The sequence below is a fragment of the Eleutherodactylus coqui genome, chromosome 12 (genome assembly GCF_035609145.1).
Source record: "Eleutherodactylus coqui strain aEleCoq1 chromosome 12, aEleCoq1.hap1, whole genome shotgun sequence".
Lineage (NCBI taxonomy): Eukaryota > Metazoa > Chordata > Amphibia > Anura > Eleutherodactylidae > Eleutherodactylus > Eleutherodactylus coqui.
The window spans coordinates 4,834,022-4,850,848 of NC_089848.1; the positions used below are offsets into that span (position 1 = coordinate 4,834,022).

Here is a 16,827-nt window from a genome sequence, read left to right on the forward strand (position 1 = left end):
AATGGGTCACTGGCAAAATCAGAAGGGGGATTTGTGCTTTTTACAATTGATGCGCTATCCTCTGTCTGATCAACGAAAAATCACCAATCAGCTGATCGCCCCGCAGCAATGCCAGGTCCTGACCACAAGGCCAGCTTTAGTACACGGTATTTGGACACTAAACAAGGCTTTTTGTGTGTATTGGCGAATGTCACTGTACCTTTTCCAAACCCAGGGCATGTTCACTTGCACATGAGATCACAGACACACCGATTGAAATGGCTAATATGGCTAATTTGTCTAATGAGTTCCAAATGTGTTCTTTTTTTCAGTGCGATTACACAATGTTTCATGCACTGAGTATTGTGCACCCCCAACTGACTTCTATAGGGGGCCTTTAATGCACAAATACACAGAAAAATAGAACATGTTCTCTGTGTTTGGTTTTTTTTTGCATTACATTATGTGAATGAAGCCAATTCAATGGGTTCTATTCTCTGCGTATCGAGTGCGCAGTTATGTCCGTGTGAAACCGGTCTGATGGCGAGTAGGAAGTGCGATACAAGTGTGGCGCTCCCATTGATTTTAATGAAATAAAAAAAGCGTCTAGCAGACTTTTTACCTTGTCCACTGATGACGACGTCCGACCCGCGGCTCTGAGAGCTAGCACAAAGACCGCTGCACAAAGACCGCTGCACAAAGACCGCTGCACAAAGACCGCTGCACAAAGACCGCTGCACACAGCAGTAACAATTGGTGTTAGGGTTTTAAAAGAGATGGGGCACAAGGCCAAAATCATATGTTTCCTCTGCCATCCCCTCCCCTATCCACTTCCAACTACATGTTCTAATACAGGGTGCTGCGTCAGAACTCCAATAGAAGTCAACAGCTAGAGGCCCCATGTGCTGGTTGGGGGCGCCCTGTCCCAGCAACTTGTTTGTGTCTCTCCGCTTGTCTCTTGTCCTCCTCCCTTTCCATAAGGGTAGCACGTAATGTGATGCGTCAGTGAGCTGTTAGAATAGTTTCACAAACGCGATGTGAGAGTGAGTAAAAAAAGTAGATTTATGAAACCAATGATTTTCAATAGTTTCTGTCTCATTAGTGATATTTACACTGAATCGATGTTGCGAGAACAAAAAAATCGTCACCTGCTCTATTTTTCTGCGATGTGCGTTTTTTTCCAATCTCCCATGTTTCGCTATGGAGCCTCCTTTTCATCGCATTGCACAAACTTGCGTTGCAATTTTTAACATTAGAAAGTCACGTGAAGTCGTGGAGTCGTGGTGGCCCCAGGATGGGGCCCCAACTCATCATGAACTGTGCCTGTGACTGCTTAGACGAAACATGGGCCAGTGGACTCTCCAGCTCACTCCACGGATCTTACCCCGCCTGACTTTTTTGTTTTTTTTGGATCTATCTCAAGAATAACGTGTGCGCGCATCCCAGTTGACGAAATGAAGCTTGCAATAAATGGCAATTCAATAACATTCCAGATCAAATGTTATTTATATCATTGAACTGTTTTTATGGGGGTTCACACAAACTGATTTTAATTGCAGAAGCGGTAAGGAGCCGCAGCAAAACGCAGGCATTGGAAGGCATTTAGTTTAGATTTTTCCTTCACATTCGCGGATACGAATTCCGTAAGCAGAAGAAAAATCACAGAATGCTTTATTTTGCCACGGACTCCATGTGGATGGCCTCCATTGAAGTCAATTGAGGCGTCCGGCCTGCAGTCCATCTGCAATGAACAGATAGGCTGCAGGTACCCATATTACCAGTAAGCTACTACACGGGAAATATATACAAAAAACTGTACTGCGCACGACCGCCTGTAAGCCGCCGCGGTCATTCGCAATACAGTTTCCTCAGGTACGCAGAGTCACCAACCTGCTGGCCTCTGGCATGCGGACTCACTAAGGCGATTGTTTTTTTTATGCATTTTTTTTATGACGATTATAGTTCGGATATTTTATAGCAAAGCCCTTTATTCTACGTTACGGTACCTGATGCATGCAGAAGACATGAATGACGGGGTGAATTCTTATAAATGTGTTCCACTGCGGGTATAATTAGATCCACATCTGCTGGGTGTCATGTGGAAACCGTCTTCATGTGCCAAAATCAAAAAATAAACCAATGCGTGCAGTACAAAGTGCGGACTCCATATAGAAATACCATTATACTGAATACTAATGAGGCAATTCACATGGTAGTCGGCGCAGCAACACCTATTTCACCAATTTATTGTTGTTTCCTATTATTAATATAATAGGTTAGCACGTACAACATTGACTTATTTCAGATTTTGCGCAGTTGAAAAAAAAAAATCTACAGCCAATCTGCACCATTCGCTAGAAATGTTGCCAAGGATTTAGATGTAGATTTGCTGCAGACTTTTTCACCTGTGGAAAATCCGCAGTAAATCAGCTATTTGAACAAACCTCAAGGGGTTTTCCAACTCTTAAGAAAAAACACTCCGCAAAAAAAACTGAAGCAAAATGGACACAAAGAAAGCGATATCTTTTTTGCTCAGTTTGGTTCAGTTTGACTCTGTTCCGTTTGCTTTCTGTTTTTCTGAACAGAAAAAAAGGCGCAGCTTGTAGCGTTATTGTTACTGTTCAAAAAAAAAATGGAAAGCGAACAGAAGGCAATTAAAGGTGTTTTCCATGGAAATACTATTGATGACCTATCCTCTCCTCATTGATTTCAATGACAGCTGTGCCCGCACTTACAAGCACCGGCCACTACACGGAGGTCGGTGTGGAGGCTTCCGCTCTGACCTCTGTTATTGTGGTGCTGACAGCATGCGCCCACTCAGCTGATCGACCAGGGTCAAAAGCGCCGGACGATCAACTATTGATGACCTATCTTGATGATAGGTCATCAATAGCATTGCCATAGAAATCCCCTTTCAAGTCAATGACAGAGGGAAGCAAGCTGAGGGGCTTCTGCCTGCCTTCAGTGTTGAAGCAATCCTTTTTATCAGTACACTGCAAAGCAAAACAATAGGTGACCTGGAAGGTGGAGGAAGGAGAAATGAAGCCCTGGGGCAGAGGAGGGGAGGGAGAAGCCCAGCCACCACCCACAAGCCAGGAGTGTGTAATGTCTGCAGTGGTTTTATATGTCTTGGGTTTGCTACAGTGAATGGAACTCTTAATACATCGACATTCCCTACAACTTTGTGAATCTACAGTAAACTCTGGAGATGGTTCTATTCTGCTTATAAATATTCCATTCAAAAGGCAATATCCATGGGGAAAGGTGGTTTGTTCTGGAAGAACGTGATTGGCATGCACCGATCCTTGACCATGGCCACACAAAACCCCTTCACCTACTGTACTACATCAGGTACCAGACCAAACGATTCGAGCTGTTTAGGATTTGATGACCTTCTTTTAAAACCTTTCTCCTACAACAACAAATATCTTGGGACCTCGCCAGACTGTTGATGAGATACTGGGTGGGAAGCCCAAAAAGTCAAAGTGCTCTTAGGTTATTCTTTAGGCGCAGTGCAATAATCGCTTTATGTCTTACTAGCGGGAACACCCCAGTTGTAGTCCAAATACATTCACATGCTTCTAGGGAGTGACCCCAGCCCCTTCCCATATTACATTATCTTGTTTGAACCAACCTGTCCTATTACATTTCTATGCGATTGTGCATTTATTGCTTAGCAATTATAAATCCCTATTGACTAATATACTTACATGACCAGTCACTTCCTTTATGAACGCAAGAGTTCCTAATTCTATAGCAGAAGAGAAGCAGGAACCCATAATTGTGACAGTAAAATAACATTAAAGGGAGTAATATGCCAAAAAGCCAAGTACTGCCCAAAACAAAATTTGGAAAAATAGTGAAAATGCAATGTATAGGAGGTAAGCCTAAAAACCGTATGCATTTACCATAGAAGGAGAAATTTATAAGAGGTGTTTTTGGTTTGATCTCTGACCAGCTTTACCTGGGATCTAGACGTTAGGAGTACTCCTCACCTGCCTCCTTTGGATAGTAGCATCCATGGCACCTCCATAGACTGGTGTCAAAGGAGAGTGGGGAGAAAGAGAAGTTCAGTAACAGCTTACCTCTCCGAGAACAAAAAGGTTGGGCAGTTGAAATCCAACTGCTTCCTTCTCATCCCCCCAACATCTGCCATCAGGACCAAGTCGGGAGACCCCACCCCCCCATATACATTAGATAATCGTCCGGTCTCACTTAAATATACGCAATATTCACGGCCACCCAAAGGGGTTCTTTTACATGGCATATTTCCGCCAGGTCGTTCCAGCAATGATCACTCCTGTGCTTTTACGAGCATCGCTCAATAAATAGAGGAGGATTGTTCTGGCCTCCTACCTCCGTTCACAGTAAACAGGCAGTCGTTCATAGATTAACAACTGTCTGTTTGCACATTCCGATCCGTTGTTGAGTTTTCTGCATGCAGAAAACAACAAATGAGAAGCAAACTAATTGTCATTCGTCGTTCAGTCGGCGCGCACTTACACTGACCGCTAATGCGGAAATAATCAACCCGGGCAAGAGGGCACCAACGCTGTTCGAACTGGAAGTGAGCCCAGCCATCAGTTAACAGTTAGGAATCCCATATTGATTAGACAGTATCACACATCCCGTTGACAAGTAGAATAATAACACCCAGTTGTCAATTTACTTATGCAATTCTAAAGAGGAATAACAGAAAATGTACAACACAAATGGAATAGAGGTAATTAGTCAAGGACGCATACATTTATAAGCGTGCCTGGGTCTTGCAAAATTACATTCTGCAACAATTAATTACCAACACCTGGTACAAGACTGATTGGGCAAGTCTTCTCAGAGGAGTCCAGCCTAAGGCGGCAAAGGTTTTGATGGGCATACGTATTACTTGGCATGGGTAAGGCAGGCACACACCATTGCTTGCTTCTGCTGAAGGTCCACATCTAAGGGAATACTGCATCTGGAGATTTCTTTATGGGATATTTGCTACTCTGTTTGTTTTTCCTTTGCAGGGAATTCATCTTTTGCAATCCCTGGAGAATCTTGCTGGTTGCCATGATCTTGATATTTTCCAGTTCTGGATCCAGAAATATAGCTGTTGGGCAGCAGATGATTCTGCATTATCACTCGCTGTAACTGCAAATCTGCCAGCGATATGTAATAGAACACAAGTCAGCAATGATGAGGAGCAAACCTTGTAGGATTTGACTCAGCAGCAATACAATCATCATTTCTGAGTGTCGGCATTTTCTCTTTTGTTTACTTTGCATCTAAATAAACCAAAACAACTATTGGTAAAATATCCGTCGTGGCGCAGATCAGACGCGGAATCCGAATGGAATCAATGTTGATTCTACGGTAACTCAGCCCATTACCGTCAATGGAAATCTGTCATAATCTATATGGCACTAGTTCTTAATGGGCAAATGTGCAGATTTGCCCATGAAAAAGGTCTAAATCCATGAGCAGATCCATGGCTGATCACTAGGGGTGCGCCGCTCAGAATCCCCACCAATCAGATGACTGCAAGGCCCGCTGTCTGTGCTAGTAGCAGATAGCGCTGTCAACATTGCTTTGGTACTGCAAGCACAGCTCCCGTTGAATGCAATGGGATTTATGTCTGCTGGTACTAAACCAGGCAACTACAATAAGGACAGCACTATTTGTGTCCAGCGCGGTCCACACTTCAGACGGCCAGCGATCAGTCAACCGTTAGGGATGCAGCGCAGCCGACCTCCGCCGATCAACTATTGATGACCTATCCTAAGCAATGGTTCTGAGTCCCTTTAAATGTTTACAACAGAACTGCACCATCTATATTGGGTTCGGTTCACTTTTATGCCGCCGCGAGAAGAAAAAAAAAAAAACAACAAAAAAACAATGCGGAGCTGCGCATTGTGGCGTCTCTGATCACGTATGCCTGCGCATCTCGCACACGCTGTCAGGCTCTTTCTTTTTTTTTCCATTTCATTGTCTCTCATCAATGTTGGGTAACAACTTGGAGTGTAAGCAATGTCATTGCGTATGTACACACCCAAAGAGAATAAAAGGCCTCAATAGAGCGTAATATGCGGTAAACTAAAACACGCTGCATTCTTTTTTAATGCAATGAATATGCGCAAGTGTGAATGGATCAATGAAAAGCAACGTACCATCACGGACTCCATTCAGCACACGCATGGCACACATCATACGTCATTAAATTAGACTTGTTCAAAGCAAAACTAGAACAGATTGGATGGATCTGAACGGATTATAAGAAAGAGAAAACATCTGATCTGACGGTTCGATGACCTTTATGTCCCTACAGGTATTGGGGTTACAAAAGAGCCGAGAGCCCACCTCCCAGACTCCCGCTGATACCATATGTTATACAATGAGGAAAGCCTTTCACTGATTGATAGAACTGCAATCTAGAGACAGCCCTATTAAACTTCCCGATATCCGTTTGTTGGGACTACCATCAGTTAATAAGGCTGAAGCTGTGACCCCGCTGCTACGGACCCCCAGGAATGTCTCATGGAGGGCAGGCAAGATTTTAAATAGTCAAGAATGATTATTATGCATTCAATTTTTATCTTTTTTACCAGCACAAAATTGTCCTTAAAAGCTTCCGAGCGGCCCAGCAGATTGCAGAATGCTCCCCCTCCTCTGCATGCAGACAAGGCGCCATTGTTCTCCACTCCGATTCCACAGATTCCAGAAAGACGTCACTCACTCACCGTCCCAGCGGAGTGGCTTGTAATACACCATCACGGCTGAAGAATACTGACTACATTATTACTACATCACTGAGGATGAAACTTTTTCAAGTTCAATACTTTCATCTTGACTCCAGTGAGCAAGCAAAAGTTGCCAAAAAGTGGCGCTTCAGGTTCTCATTTTCACTAGCTGAAAGTTAGCGATGAGCGAATAGTGCCCGAGCAGCGCACGACGTCCACGCGTTCAGACACAACGATTACCGCTCAAAAGACTGCTTTCGAGCAAATTTTGAGCGATGATCGTTGTGTCTAAACGGGGTATAACACGGTTTGCAGCACCTTTATCACGTGCATCCTTGTTGCTTTGTGAAAAGGCGCGTAGCCTAAATATCACGTTTTGTGTTGCAAAAACTGCACCACAGTTTCACGCACTTGTTGGCGTGGACTGAGCCAACTAATAAGTGGTATAAAGCTGGAATAGACAGTCTCCGAATACGCCAAATTTATGACAGTTATGAATCTGTCTAGTCTAAAGGCACATTTACATGGGTCGATTATAACCCAAATAATTGATTGAACAGCGATTTTCGGTGATAGCGGTCCCACGTACAGCCACGGGCTGGACACGGAAGGAGTAATCGCTCAGTAATCGCCAGTTAGCTGAAACGAAGCAAAGCGATTAGTTCCGTGTAAACAGGAGTTGCCCTATCTATGAAGGACTGCCTGTTTACAGTGAATGGAGGTCGAAGAGATCTGTGGCGCGCTCCGCCTGCATTCAGTAAGCGCTTACCGCCCCTGTGTGAATGCAAACAGTGCGGAATATGCTAATTAAAATGAAGCAGATATATGTAGGTCTACATGGCTAGAACTTACTGCAGCCCGTCTGTATACAGTATATCCATGGACTGTCAAACTAGCGAGCAGAAGGAAAGCTTAGCAGTGCGGCGGCCGGCTGCCTTATTTACGAGTGTTAGATTTCAGGTCATCCCCAGGCTGCCGGGCTAATATTGCACTCAAATCTAATCTAGGCGATTAAGTAAAATGAACAACCATCACACATACTATGCATATTCATCACACATACTATACATATCCATGAGGGGAGTGAGGAGAGTACATGGCTTTCTAACTTAAACATAGAATTCACTTCTTAAGGCTGCATTCCCACGAACGTATATCGGCTCGGTTTTCACGCCAAGCCGATATACGTCGTCTTCATGTGCAGGGGGGGGGGGGGGGGGGGGGGGGGGGGGGGGGGAGGATGGAAGAGCCAGGAGCAGGAACTGAGCTCTCGCCCCCTCTCTGCCACCTCTCCGCCCTTCTGCACTTTCTGCAATGGGGAGAGGCGGGACGGGGGCGGGGCTAATTCTCAGCACTTAGCCTCGCCCCCGTTCCACCTCCTTTCATTGCAAATAGTGCAGAGGGGTGGAGAGGAGGCAGAGAGGGGGCGGAAGCTCAGAGCACTGCTCCTTGCTCTTCCATCCTCCCCCCCCTGCACATGAGGACGACGTATATCGGCTTGGCGTGAAAACCGAGCCGATATACGTTTGTGGGAATGCAGCCCAAGGGTGTAACATTTTTTGTGGTTTTTTTTCATCCCTACATTTTAAGATCCGTAACTTTTTTTTTTCTCCAAATGCCGTATGAGAACTTTTTTTGTGAGACGAATTGTAATTTTAATGGTACCATTTATTTTATTGGAAAATTAACAAAATTGGTCTAAATTGGAAGAAAAACTCAAAGTACCGATTGCTTTTTTGGGTTTTGTTTTTACCCAGTTCTGAGTGAGGTAAGTGACATTCACCTTATTCTGCAGGTCAGTCCAATTACCGTTGTACCAAATCTATATGGCCTTTTATGTTTTTCTACTTTAAAATAAATGCTGACACGCACCCCAACACCAAATAGGTCTCTAAACAGCCCTTAGTTATCCCTACTAGTGACGGAATAGGGGAGAACTATGATGGGTAGGGTTCCAATCACTTGGAACAAGGGTCCCGATGGTCCCCACATGAATGAAGCGAAGGACATGCATGTGCGCCACCACTCCATTGATTTCAAGGACAGCGCCAAAGATTGCCAAGAGCTTGTATTTTGTGACTTCCAGTGTTGTCATGGCAGCAATGTTTTAGTTTCTAACTTTGCCCCTTTTATCCTCTTTTTATGCAAATTCACAAGCTATCATCTTTATTCAACGTATCACTTTGAAGACTAACATCTCTTACAAGTCTTGAAGCGTTGAGGCAACATCTCCCCTCAGCGTTCCTAATTTTACGGCATGCCCAAGGTGGAGGAATGAAGGAACGCTGGCGGGTGTTTGTCTCAGCGCTTCGGGACCTGTAAGACGTTATTCTCCCAAGTGACACACTGAATAATGATACCTTGTATGTAGATAAAAAGAGGATAAATGAGGCAAAGTTGGAAACTAATTAACACACAGCTGCATGTGGTCTTTCTCACTGTCACATGACTGTTTGGGCTCCTTCACCCGCCCGTGTTGGTACAGCGTATTCCACAAGTGGGTTTTGCACGTGGAATACACTGTACCAATCTACTGTAGGCTCCCATGCTGCTGGTCACACATACGGTATGAAATACACGTGCAGTAAAGATGGCAGCATGTTATATCTTGGCGCGTGCATACATTCCAAGATAGTGCAAGGCAATCTGATGATCATGGCAGAGTAAAGTCCAATTTATGGGGTCTTTGGATTGCTCGTTACGTCTCTATGGCTGAGCTTTACAGGACATATGTTACATGAACCTCTCGTGGCTTTCTGTAAGCATCTGCTTCACGTGGCCCTGGGAGCGTGTTTATTTATTGGGGATGGGATAGACCCAAAGCCATCCCATCATCTAACTTACTACTTCCAAACCTACTCAGAACTATAACACATGGCTGGACTATTCAACCACGAGGCCCAAGCTTATACTCCGGAGTCCCGTCATGATGGTAGACATTGGACTGTCAGCACATGTGATGTTTATGGTAACCGGCCAATGTCTACATTGTGGGCACAAGAGATCGGATAGGTTAGACTCAACTAATCCTTTACAAATGTTTTCTCCGAGATAAGTGTCATAAGAAGTGTCAATATTCCAGATCTCACCGCCGCCCCTCTCCGACACCATATGCCCACTTGTCCTTTTAATGGTGGATTTACCCTGTAAATGTAACTAATAACGAATTAGTGAATATACTACATCAGTTTGAAGCCCCCTCCTAGTTAAAGCGACCCGCAGTCGTAGTCAAACAAAGATGGCCGGACTGCTCCTCGGACCACCTGATGCACACTGTGTATTAGTATACATCAGTAGTCCAAGACACTATATGCTGCTCTGATTGGTCAACACTGCTCATGGGGGCAGCACTGGCCAATCAAAGCAGCGTGTGGAGTCTTAGACTAATGATGCATACTAATACACAGTGTATATCAGGTAAGTCCAGGTAAGCGGTGAAGCCATCTCTGTTTCTCCAGGCCCCGAGAGTCACTTTAACCCTTTACAATCCAGTGTCAGACATCATGTAACATTACCCTGCACAGCTCCCAGGTGGGGTGAGGTCCGACACAGGTTTTTAACACTATGCACAAGAGCTCCGATGTTGAACCTCTCTTCACCATAATGCTATATACATTAATAATATATATCATATAATATACAATAAATATTCACACATTTAATTTTCAAAAAATTATTTTTAAAAAATCATCACGGGTCATTTTTATGTGTTTGGCCCCTACACACGGGCAGAAATTCTGCGGCGAGATGTCCCGCTCGTGCCCGCCTGCATTGGATTGCATTACAAAACGCAGTCCTATGCCCACAGCCGTGATTTGTCTGCGTAAAAAAAAAAAAAAAAAAAAAAAAAAAAAAAAATCACACTTGGAAAACAAATGGCGGCATGCTCTATTTCTGTGCGGGTCTCGCAGAGGCCCGCAGAGAAATGTCACTCCCGACGCGCCGGCTCTGCTCTGTGCATGCGCCAGCTGGGCAGAAGCCAGCACATCACAGAGCCGGAGCCGCGGGAGCAGGAGAGAGCCGCACTGGTCCATGCAGGGACGTGGGTCGGATACCGCTACGTGAATTCTCGCAGGGGTCCGACCCGGCCGTCTGCAGGCGTCCTTTCTGTTATAAATCCAAGGAATCTACAGCATGATTTCCCACTCAAAATAAATAAGAGCTGTGGAGTGCGTTGGTGGCAGGGAAATGGGATCCGAAAAGCCTCCTGCACATTAGCGGAAATTCCGCAGCGGGATTTCCCGCAGAATTTCTGCCCATGCCCGCTGTCATAGGATCGAATTAGATAATGCAATCCTATGCAGACAGCCGCAATCTAACCACGTAAAAACGTGCACGGTAAACAAATCACAGAGGCCCGCACAAAAGTGTCACGGATGACGCGCCGGCTCTGCACTGCGCATGTGCAGCTGCGTGCCAGCCGGCACATCGCAGTGCACAGAGAGAAGACGCCGTCCGGGTGAGTATAAGCTCAATACTCACAGTATAAGAATTCTCGCAGCGGAATCCAACCCGGCCGTGTGCTGGCGGCCAAAGGGTTAATATTATACAGATGAAGCCAGAGTCTGACAGACCCACCAGAATACTATACAAATCTTCAGTGGGCCCAAGGTATGACAAGACAACGGGGCCAAATGACCAGCAACAAACAGTCCCTTCTAGAGCTGACTTCGGAGTCAATGGCTTGCCACTGTGATCTGTTAGTGAAGTCCCCTATTTTAGGCTTACTGGTGGGTAATACTATACTGTATGCTGTCTGTGTGCAGTGAGAACAAGGCTTACCATGCTATTAGGAGTGGGTACGTTCAGCCCTGATGGACTGTGGCTCTCAGAGACATATTCCCTGGTGGCCCATTGCAACTCAATCGAAGACTTAATTATACAAACTATGGTGAAACGCAGAAAAGTACAACATTTGGTTCATTTTAACCACATTGCCATAAATGATGACTGTCTCAGATGTGACACCAACCAAATACTTGCTCCAATCCAAAACTCCACCATAGATAGAAGAAGCCCGAACAATACGGAGACGTTACAAACACCGGATACTTACCTCTCAGTCTGTTCAGCATGTGGCATACGATAAGTATAGATCCTTTCACTCCACAATATTTAGAATGTAATAACAACATCTAGAAAAGCACCTACATTTTCCTTAAAAGACCTATTTTAGGGTACATTCATACTAGTGCTTTTTCAACGGATCCAGTTTTTTTAGGCTGCATTCCCACGAACGTATATCGGCTCGGTTTTCACGCCAAGCCGATATACGTCGTCCTCATGTGCAGGGGGGGGGAGGATGGAAGAGCCAGGAGCGAGAACTGAGCTCCCACCCCCTCTCTGCCTCCTCTCCGCCCCTCTGCACTATTTGCAATGAAAGGAGGCGGCGCTGGGGCCAAGTTTCGAGAATTAGCCCCGCCCCACCTCTCCCCATTGCAAATAGTGCAGAGGGGTGGAGAGGAGGTAGAGAGGGGGCGGGAGCTCAGTTCTCGCTCCTGGCTCTTCCATCCTCCCCCCGCTGCAGATGAGGACGACGTATATCGGCTCGGCGTGAAAACTGAGCCAATATACGTTCGTGTGAATGCACCCTAAGCCAGAAGTCAGAAAAAGGAAGTGAAAACCATCTTTAAGGGTTCTGTTTTTATTTTCCAGCATCAGAGTGATCGTTCTTCAATGAATGTCAGAAACGCTATTTTTTTTTCTCCTTAGGGAGAGCACCTAGACGGTGAGTGACAAGACTCGAATAGCCATGCACGCTCCTCGGGTTATATGCAAATAAGAGAGATGGAATTAAACCTCTACAGTGCCACCTATTGGAAGGCAGCATTCCGTCAAGCCAAAATAAGACTTTTTAAACAAGCCTTGTAACAATGAATGGGAATTAACAGCAAAGCCAGACTCCATGTACAGACAGCTGTTTCAGGGTTTTTGCCCATCATCAGTGTACAGTAGGAGTCTGGCTTTGCTAGTGAGAGACTTGGTGACGGGTGTCAGAAACGCTATCTTTTCTCCACTATAAAGGTTTTACTCCATCTCCCTTATTTGCATATTACCCAGAGGAGCGTGCATGGCCAGGTCTAGGTTTCTCCCTAAGGAGAAAAGATAGCGTTTCTGGCCCCCCATCCTAGGCCTGTCACTAGCAAAGCCAGACTCCTACTGTACACTGAAATAGCTGTCTGTGCATGGAGTTTGGCTTTGCTTTTAATTACCAGTCATTGTTACAAAGCTTGTTAAAAAAGTCTGACTTTGGCTTGAAGGAATGCTGCCTTCCAATTGGTGGCACTGTGCAGGTTTTATTCCATCTCCTTTATTTTCAATGAATGTGACTCAGTGGTTAGCACTGTTGCCTTGAAGTACTGGAGGGTGCAGGTTCAAATCTTATCAAGGGCAACATCAACTCTGGTCAGAGTGGAACCAACAACTCCAGCACTACAAGGCAGCAGTGCTAACCACTGAGCCACCAGACATGCTCCTTCATTGCCAAAGAAAAAGAGCAAGAAGAATAAACTCAAAGAGAACGTAAAAAGCCAATACAGACCTCACCCTTGGCCAGATTTTTGAACCTAGAACTCCAGCACTGCAAGGTAACATTGCTAAGCACTGAGCCATCATGCTTGCTCTTCGGTCTTCATTTTCTGGAAGCAAACAAGAGACACAAACAGAACGTACAAAGTCCATGCAGATAGTGTTTTTGGTCAAATTTAAACCTAGGACCCCAGCACAGCTTGTGTTCTCTCTTCTCCTCCTCTGTAAGAAGCATGGGAAAATGATTGATGGCTCAGTGGCTAACCCTATTGCCTTACAACATTAGGGTTTCAGGTTCATGTCTGATTATGGACAACATCTGCATGGAGGTTGTATGCATCTCGCTGTGTTGTAACTCAGTACGTAGCACTGCTGCCTTACAGTTCTGGAGTTGTAGGTTCACAACTGACCAAGGTTGAGGTCTGTATTGGCTTTTCATGTTTATTCTTCCTGCTCTTCTATGAACACGTGTTGTGGCTCAGTGGTAAGCACCGCTACCTTGCAGTGCTAGAGTTGTGGGCTCAGATGTGACCAAGGGTGAAGACTACATGTTTTTCTAAGTTGATGTTGTCCTTCATGAGATTTGAACCTAGGACCCCAGTATTGCAAGGCGATAGTGCTAACCACTGAAGAATCACCGCCATTGGGTACAATATATAGTCTGAGGTCAAGGAACGTAGCGAGCCAAGTCTCTGTCTGGACAGGCCTAACTGGAGGCTATTGAAATAGTAGAAGAAAAAAATTGCATAGATGTTCCTTAACATTATTGAAAAGAGAGGTGTCAAATCTAAGCGCATCAACTACAGAGAGGACTGTGCAAAAGTTTTGGGCAGGTGTCGGAAAAATACGGCAAAGAATTTTTTTCAAAAAGATAGAAGGCGCCTGACTCCAAATGTATTCTACAGCAGGACAACAACCCCAAACATCCAGCCAATGTCAGCAAGAAGTCTCTTCGGCATAAGGCCGAACGCACATGACCAGGTCGGACTCCGCATGTGGAATCCGACCCGCTGCCCCCCGCGTACCTGTCCAGATTTCTTCTTATCTGTATTGCAGAGGTGTCGGCTAGCGCACATGCACAGTACAGATAATGCTGCGGATCCCGTGACCTTTCCACAATGATGATTGCGGAAGGGTCGCGGGTCGGACGGCTTTCATTGACTTCTGCCATTTCTCCTCCGCAATCGGGTATATTAAATCATGTTTTGCCATAGCATGCTATGGGCAGTATTTGCTGCAGAATCTGAAGGCGGACGCCCGCTCCAGATTCCACAGTGCAATTCCGCCTGTGTGCAGCCAGCCTAAAGAAGAACAAGGAGTCCGGGAAGTGAAGATATGGCCCCACAGAGCTCTGATCTCATCATCATCCAGTTTGTCTGGGATTCCATGAAGAGACAGAAGGATTGGAGCGAGCCGACATCCACAGAAGAGCTCTGCTTAGTTCTCCAAGATGTCTGGAGCAACCTCCCTGCCGAGTTCCTTCAAAAGCTGTGTGCAAGTATACCTTGAAGAACTGATGCTGTTTTGAAGGTAAAGGGTGTCATACTACATATTCATTTAATTTAGATTTCTTTTTTGTTCCGTCACTTTACATTTTGTAAACTGACAAACTATTAACCCTCCTATTTCTGAAGGCATTCTTACGTTGTAGCATTTTTCCACGCCGGCCTAAAACTTTTGCACAGTTCTGAATATACGCATTATATAAGGCTACTGACGAGCGAATTCTGATTATTTCACCCTATAACACTTCACAAAGCACCAATATGTATAAATCGGTTCTCAGTCCCATCACAGGTCTGAGCTTCCCTGGTCAAGGACTCGGCACACATACTGTAGGTAATTGTACTAATGAGTAGACTTCGTTTGTGTCGCAGGACTCCTGTACGATGTAGTGACATGCAACAGATGATAGCAACAAATGCCTTCCATAATCCCTGTGAATCAGGTCAGCTTACACATCGGAGACTTACAACATTACCGATACAACGTGAAACCTACCAACTCACCAGTTCTCCAGGATGGTCATGCACACCACCTCCCTCACCCCCGGATTGCTGGCTTTATCCAGGCTACAGTTTTGTAGGTTCCATGTTGCCAACCTGAGCACCGGCCTCCCCTCCCTGACCCCACCAAAGACCTCCACAGCCGGCCTGGTAGATATGAGCTGGGTAGGTCCTCCAGGTGGGAAGTCCAGGTCTTCACTCTGTAAACTGAGAGAGGTCGGACTGGGATGAGGTTTGGCCATGAAGTGTAAGCCTCCGTTGGTGTGCGTGGATGGAGGCCTAGACCGCTGGACGTAGACCTGGTGCCGGACTTTATCCAGAAGTGAGATGGTGACGGAGTCCACCTTGACCAGGTCTTCGATGCTCTTTAGCGGCCCGTGCTGAGTGCGGTAGAGGACAATATCCTGAGCCATCTCTTCGGTTAGCCCTCGGAGGGTCGTGAGTTGGGCAGCCGTGGCGGTGTTGATGTTGATCCTGGTTGCCGACAGGTGTCCACTATGGTGGCCGCACTCCATGTCCTTCCGCAAGGAGTTGGGCGAGTGTTGGGCAGAGCCACTTTTGCTACTGACGCATATCTCGAACTTGACCTGCTCCAGCTTGGCCGCCCCCACCCCGCTGACCAGAGCCAAGTCCTCCACCTTCTTGAAGCCCCCGATGTACTCTCGGTACTCCACTATGTTCTGGGCCACCTGCCTGCCGACCCCGGGCAGGGTCATCAGCTCCTCCTCGGTGGCCGTGTTGATGTTCAGCCGTTCCTGGCTCACCAGGATGTTGCTGAAGTTACACGCCGCGCTGAACTTGCGGTTCTTCTGGCAGAGGTCTGACGGGTCTTTGGGGATGGAGCGGTGACAGCCGAGGTTCCCCCCCATCCTGCGAGCCTTAAAGGAGATCACTGATCACGGCGTGCAGCAGCGGGCACAGCGGCAGGCATGTGCGGTAATGTCCGGCTGGGATCTCAGAGCTCTGCGCACCCTCCGGAGCCGCATCCCCGGCCAGGCAGAGCGCTGAGGTCCTGAGTGCCACTCCGGTGTGTGCGCTCACAGCTCCAGACATCCACGCCCCGCCCCGGCCCCGCCCACCGCACTGACCTGCTCCCGCCTTCCCTCACACAGAGCCTCAGTTACCTCAGCGCCTTCCTGCTCCGTGTGCTGCGCTTGCGGCTCTTCCTCAGCCGTGACCGCTGTGCGGCGGCTCTCGCTCCCCGTCCCTGCTCCAGACTATTACCTATTTATACAGTATGGCTGCTGACGTGTTCACAGCTCTGAGCCGCCCTCATGGACAGGATGTGCAGACCCAGCGCTAAGTCCTCACAGGACAACGTATTGGGCGCTCGTTACGTCATCCATTAAAGACAATAGGGCGAATGTGAGCGATAATCGTTCATCGTTACTCCGGCCAGCGATTGGACGACCAGCGAGAATCTGCCCATTCAGGCGTATAAATACCCCCACGTGGTTGTACGCGAACAGCGATCGTTTAGTGATTCGCATTCACTGGTACAATCGGCGGTTTCAGGCGCACATAGAAATAACGCCACTCGGTGGCACGGAGCTTTTCAAACTGCCAGGAGTTTGAAAATCACGGCGGGAAGATAG

At 46.5% G+C, this 16,827-nt stretch overlaps 1 protein-coding gene across 1 annotated transcript in view; it reads right to left on the reverse strand.

Annotated features, from left to right (window-relative positions):
* The window catches only part of EEPD1 (endonuclease/exonuclease/phosphatase family domain containing 1), a 179,575-nt gene extending 163,303 nt beyond the window's left edge, over nucleotides 1-16,272 (reverse strand). The window contains exon 1 of the mRNA XM_066585616.1: nucleotides 15,236-16,272. Coding sequence (XP_066441713.1) covers nucleotides 15,236-16,101 — 866 coding nt within the window. The 5' untranslated portion in view covers nucleotides 16,102-16,272. The remainder of the gene's footprint in view (nucleotides 1-15,235) is intronic.
* Between the last annotated feature and the right edge of the window lie 555 nt (nucleotides 16,273-16,827).